The sequence below is a fragment of the Pinus tabuliformis genome, chromosome 8 (assembly GCF_031772625.1).
Source record: "Pinus tabuliformis cultivar Carrire ecotype Pingquan chromosome 8, CPIR1, whole genome shotgun sequence".
Lineage (NCBI taxonomy): Eukaryota > Viridiplantae > Streptophyta > Pinopsida > Pinales > Pinaceae > Pinus > Pinus tabuliformis.
This window is the reverse complement of record NC_142294.1, coordinates 698,098,880-698,105,567: the sequence shown is the minus strand read 5'-3', so window position 1 is coordinate 698,105,567 and position 6,688 is coordinate 698,098,880. Positions and strand designations below refer to the sequence as shown.

The 6,688-nt window shown below is 32.2% G+C and overlaps 1 protein-coding gene across 1 annotated transcript; it reads right to left on the bottom strand.

The window, feature by feature from the left end:
- Nucleotides 1–3,404: 3,404 nt before the first annotated feature.
- On the bottom strand, nucleotides 3,405–6,362 carry LOC149237530 (uncharacterized). The gene is made up of 2 exons (XM_089366836.1): nucleotides 5,648–6,362; nucleotides 3,405–3,922 (listed from the first exon to the last, which is right to left on the bottom strand). Exons 1-2 carry the CDS (start codon nucleotides 6,264–6,266, stop codon nucleotides 3,600–3,602), a joined length of 942 nt encoding a protein of 313 aa, XP_089222962.1. The 5' UTR covers nucleotides 6,267–6,362; the 3' UTR covers nucleotides 3,405–3,599.
- Between the last annotated feature and the right edge of the window lie 326 nt (nucleotides 6,363–6,688).

Genomic DNA, 6,688 nt, shown 5'->3' with positions numbered 1-6,688 from the left:
TCAGAATGTTGTGTTTCTTCAATAAATTTCATATTCACCTACTACACTTCCACATGAGATTAATACATGCCAACACTGTGATTGAGTTAGCCAGATGAAATATTAATGTGTTTGATCTTCACACTTGTGAGCATTGTGGAAAACATACTCATAATTTATATGGATGTTTTAGACACAAGAATCCTACAAGAATAATGACTCAGCTTCGATGGATTTCTTCTTGGAAATGGTATTCAACATCCAAGGAGAAATCTTGGTTAATACCCCATATCTCATTCTCGAGTATTGACATGTCTTGTAGTTGAGATATTTTCATCCTTCCACCTTGTATCTAGTAAGAGGAAAACCTATAGTTAGCTACTAGATTCAAAGTCATATCAAGTAATCTCGAGTCATAGCTTGAACTAGATTTTGCAGCTAGTGGACCCAGAGCTAGAGTCAAATTTGTAGCCAGAGATAGAATCATGTTCCATGAGCATGATTTGATTGCTAGCCAACCTTAAACCACCACTAGTAGAATAATTTGACTTCTGCTACCCATTTCATCAGTTTGTGGTCATCTTTAAACCATCATTAGGGAGCACTTCCATTTCGGAGTAGAATTCAACTTATAGCCAAATTTGGAATTGTTCCAAAAACTAATTTTATCCAAGTTTTAAAGTTGGTGGTTAGGTTTAAACCATCACTAGTAGAAGACTTCGACTTCCTCTACCTCATTTCAAATGTGGTCCTCCTTAAACTACCATATTCAAAGAGTAGGTCCAACCATTCACTATTATTCACCTTCATATTTTAGCTCTCTTCTTGGGTTGACATACACCTTTTTAAATTGAGTGGGGGGGATGTTGGACACATAATTTGTTTGGGTTGGTAAGAAGGAATGTGCACTGTCACAGGGAGTCTAAGAAGCCTTGGAAGTTGAATCCAATAGTCACTAGAAATATATTAATATGTGTACCATTTGAGTAATAAAGAAATGCACATTGATCTATCTTATTTTAGCCCATTTTTGTGCTTGATTTTAATAATATTGATCTCTTTTGTATAATTAATTATTATTATTATTATTTGAAATTTTATCTTTTCCACAATATCATGTAATTTTTATAAAACAATACTTCCTCTCAAAATATCATTATTTTAGTGTGCAAGACATTTATAAGTAGTTTATTTATTATTATTACTACTTTTTATTTTTTTATTTTTATAGTTATTTATGGAGGAATTGGAAACTAGGTCGGTCTCATACTTACATGACATGGGGTTGATTTTGATCGCTGCCACTTTAACTCCTTAGTGAACTCCGTCAGCCCCTAGCATGCAACCACATGTAAGCAATCAGGGATTTGAACATGGGACCATTGTATTCACATTTACTTTACATTTTCATAGGTTTGCCAAGTGAACTACCTGAGGAGGATCTTTATAAGTAAGTTCTAAGATGAAATTAACTTAAATGTGTGTGTGTGTGAGAGAGAGAGAGAGAGAGAGAGAGAGAGATAATTTTATTGAATAAATTGCCCTTTATATTTATGTTTTTTATTATTATATATTTTCCATCATAAATTGATTTTACAGTGTAATTCATTTAGATATACATGGTTTGAAACAACATTTTTCTAGTTGCATGGTTGTCACATGTTTGTCATTGATTTTTCATGGGGACTACTAGAAATAGATCTTACTTGTTGTGTAGTTGTTACATGAGTTGAGATTGAGTTTTCATCTTGTATAACATTATAATGATTTACACATCATAAGAAAATATTACTAAATCATTACAAAACACATACTAAAATTGCACAAGATGCAAACATAGTCACAACTCATTTTGCAACTACATAAAAAGCAAGGGTTATTTCAAACACTTCCCATGGAAACTTAGTGACATCTCATGCATCAAATACACAATAAAAAAAGCAAGGTCTATATGTGACACTCCCCCATAGCAAGTGCTCTTTGTGAATTTTTCAATCTCATATAGCTTATATTTGGATCTCATAACATATCCCTCTCATAGCTATCAAGGAATACTCCCTTAGAAGTGATATACATTAGAACAATACTGATCATTAATTAACTAACCTAGAGCACACAAAGAATAATTTCCAAGGTTACATGTTTTGAGATATATAGATGCTCACCAACATGCCTATTTGTTGTCTTTAACAACAAGAACACCATCATGCCTCAATGGAATTATAGACACACCCTACAAGAACAACAATTCAAGGGTTATGCATACCACATCAAGCCTTTTAATCATATACCCTTTATGTCATGTAACAACACTTCATAGTTGCTCCAAACATTAATTTATACAAGTACAATAATGTCATCATAGATTTTGATGCTTGCATCGTTCTAAAGACAAACCTAGCTCAAATTATTTTCTACAACATGAAGCATCCAATGAGATTTCCACATACATCCTTTAATATCCTATCATGTCACATTACACAATTTTATTCTCATAATATTTTCTTGATAAAATCCATCCTCAACTAGTACATAAGGCTTTCTACCTAACGAACATGAACTTTGTCTGTCCATTACATATAATGTTCACCTAGTGCATAAGACTTTCCACTTGACAATCATGAACTTTGTCTCTCCATTACGTATTTTGCTACACTGCTAGCCCTTTGAAAGATAGAAATCATGCAATCAACTTATCACAATTGCTAGCAAATCACTCTATTTAGCAAGAAAAATAATAATGTACTTACCATGGAAACTATTTAGCCCTTTGAAATATCGAAATCAAGTAATCAACCTATCACAATTGTTAGCAAACCATATCTATTTAGAAAGAAAAATAATAATATACTTACCATGGAAATCACTTTCAACTTGGTTGTCTACAAGTTTTCTTCCAACACCAGAAACACAACTTCTACTTCATGTCCTCCTTGCAAATTGCAAATAAACACCATGCAAACAATTACCACACATTATGTACCATACTATAGCCTTCCCTACAATAGCTTGCCACTTTCTCCTCAATAGTTGTTCATGTGTATTCCTTACAATTTTGAGATAGTTATACACACATTTTTCTAAAGTGCATGACGTAACAGAAAAAGCTCTCAACCTTTTTATTTTTAAACTGCATACTAGGTATAAGGGATAACAAACCATTATCCCAACCACTCTCTCTATACCAACTAGAATGGAATATATACCTCATCAAATTTTATTGAATAAGTCTTCCTTTATATTGAGGTTACTCAATTTTTCATAAAGAGATGTAGGATACATTTTGTTAACATTCTTTATAAGTATGCTTTAAGTGCAATTCATTTATGATAATACTCACAAATCAATTTATATGTGATGTTACTCGAATTTTTCATAGAGAGTGATGTGCATGTATTCAAATTTCATAAAGGAATTTACATGTATTGGCATTAATCTTGGATAGCATAGCACTATGAATTGATTGTTTTTCTTCTATCCAATAAATGAGCTAGCACAAATGAAAAATTGAAGTCCTCCTCAAATGACAGACAAGATATACAACAAAAACCAACATATCATTATTATTAATGCAAACCAGTACCATTACCGAACCATAATCCATGGTTTTGTTGACTCAGTTAGTCCGAAGCAGAGGATTCACAGGAAAGTTGATCATCTCTTGCGCCATGGGGTTTGCTGATGATTTTTCGCTTCGCTTGACGATATTGCCTCACATACTCAAAGCACTGCCTCACAATGCTCAGTGTCTGGTTGTGTGTGTCAAAATTGTTGATCACATTCAAACTATTCTTCCCATCATGATGATCTACAACATAATTCTCAATACAATGAACAAAATCCGTCCCGGCTCTCATAGCAACCCTTCTTGCAAGATCCCCCACGTCTATGGATGCCTTCTGCGCTTCATTCCTGTGCGTCAACACCATGACAAACTGAAGCCCTGAAAAACATCAACGTAGATCTTTAGTTGTTTTTCAGTGTTGAATCTATTTATACATTAAAAAAATATATATTTTAAACATAAAAATATCACAATCTTACTTGAAATTTTATAACTGGATTTGGGTGACAAATACTATTTTGTCTATAAATTAAACTATAGCCAAATTAAATGATTAATAAATATAGATAGATATCAAAAAAAAATATCTATGTTAAATTATTAAGATTAAAAAACAATAAAAAAGAATTAAATTATAATTTTATTTTAAATTATTATTATTATTAATTGTAAAATAATTAATATATGGGTTAATATATATACACTTAAAAAAACATGTAACAATATTTTTAATTATAGAGATTCATTGTACTTGATCATGGGTTCTTAATTTATAAATAAAATTTTGTTCCAATAATATGAACCAATAATATGTCTTACTAATATCATAGTTTGGAAAAAGCATAATTCATATTTATGTGACATAGGTTTATATGACATTTTTTTTATTAATCACTTTTATTAAAAGGGAAAATAAGACATAATTGCTTTTAAGATAAATTTCAATTTTTAATTTGTAAATACTATTAAGAATATTTTAGGGAAATTAAATTCCTATCATGCCCTTAATAAGTATTGATAATTAAATTCAAACTTTGAAAATCCTATTCCAAAATAGATATACCTATGACCATATATTTTAGAATAGTTGTAGTGTAATTTATAGATGGAATGACTTTTTTCACGACTATTTTTCTGGTTAGTTTTAATCAAAATCCACAAATATTTTTAAAAGCTTGAGTTTAAGTTGTTTAATTTGCATAACTGGAGTGCCCTAGGGGTTGTTCAAGGCGTTGAATTCATTTATGCATTCAAAAATGTATTTTAAAGAACAAAAATTCTTGAAATTGTATTGCGGATCGCTTATGCCTTTTAGAATATTTCATCCTCCATTACCCACTTAATAATTATTGATAATTAAATTAAAATTTTGAATTAGAATATTTCATCCTCCATTACCCACTTAATAATTATTGATAATTAAATTAAAATTTTGAAAATTTTATTTCAAAATAGTCATCGCAATAAATATAAAATTTTATGAGAAATTCTTAAAGCAAATCATAAGAATTTAGAAATTTGCTTTCATGAGTTTTGATGACTTTTAGGATAAATGAACTCAATCAAGATTTGATGCCATTTAAGATAATTTTAAATTCTTAAAGCAAATAATAAAAATTTAGAGATTTGCTTTCATGAGTTTTGATGACTTTTAGGATAAAGGAACTCAATCAATATTTGATGCCATTTAAGATAATTTTAATTTCATAAAAGTGATTTTGGTCTTCAACCTATTAAAAAAAAACTTAAAACCTGACTAAGATTAAATTCCACTCAGACCAGCTAAACTGATCTACACCTCTACACTTAATTCCCTTGATTTAACTATTATTAACATACTCCTACATCAAATTTAACTGTGTTATTAACAAACTTTTATTAAAACTAGCATCATGCTGTGTTCCTCTGTCTTTTGTGGAAGAAGAAGACAAAAAAAAAAAAAAAATGAAGTGAAAGTGTTGTACCCAAGATCATCTACATGTCCAGATTGTGACTAAACATTCAGTTATGTTTTCCTCAAAAAAAACAAAAACCTGTGAAAAAATGAAAAGAAATAGTGAGACCCAATATCAGAAGGCAAACAGTGCTACCGCAGATCAATACCTTCTGCACGCAAAATTTTGACCAAAGCTGGCAATCGATCCCAAGCAGGTCCTCCGATCTGACAATCATCAGCTTTTATAACCAATATCACACACTCAGCCACTGTCCTAACCTTTATCTGCTTCCAAGGATCATTCTCTGCAATTTTCTCTTCAATTTCTCGACCTCTTAAAACGCTTCTGATACCATCCTCATCAATATCCTCCAATGCCGATAAACAAGGAGTATCGATCAAATTCATCAAATATTTTGGGTACAATCCCATTAACTTATTCTTCACTCTCAGCAGTCTCTGTGCAGTAGTGGTATTTTTGGTAGGCCCCGTCTCTGCTCTCAGAATGAGAGGCCCTTCCTCCTTGTAAAGAACTCTGAACATGGTATTCACAAATGAGCTCCGCCCATGGTTCTGGAATCCAAGAACAAGAATGGTGACTGGTTGCTTGGAAGTCACCCACAGCCTTGCAGCTGCTTCCCTGATTTGTTTATATTGTTCTTCTAACAAGTGATGCCTCGCCAGTTTCCTGTGCGCGAAGACAAATGCTGCTGTTGCAGCGCTAGCTATTCCAAAAAGTGGGATTATCGCATTCATTCTCTCTGTGTTTTTTGCAGTAGACCCCATTGAGTTTTGGGCTTCTGAAAATTATAGTAAGAAACCATTGGCAGGTATAGATGCCGATATTGCAAAAGAAAAAGCTATTTTACCACAGGTGGGTTACTTGTGAACGAAGTGTACTTATTCGATTTTACAGGAGTTTTGCGGTTCTGTTTGTTTTAAGAATATCATTTACTTCGCTCGGGTGGCTGTGAGCAAGTCACCAGAAAACGTAGAGTACAAGAAATGGAATCAAATGAGTCTGTGTGGTTTAACCTTCCCAAATGAGTTTTTGTGGTTTCATTGGGGGAGATTTGGTTCTTACCGGTTATGTGGTCTAATCTCGTCGTATAATCTCAAACAGGAAAAGTAGGACTATGTATGACTGAGAGGTTTGGTCTTTATAGATTAGTGGTCCAATCCCAAGCAGGGCTATGTATGCTTGGGAG

Excerpts from the sequence above, each read along its gene's own strand:
- LOC149237530 (XM_089366836.1), bottom strand. The coding sequence starts at position 6,266 with ATGGGGTCTACTGCAAAAAACACAGAGAGAATGAATGCGATAATCCCA. Across the intron at positions 3,923-5,647 it reads CAAAATTTTGCGTGCAGAAG|GGCTTCAGTTTGTCATGGTG; the intron begins GTATTGATCTGC and ends GATGTTTTTCAG.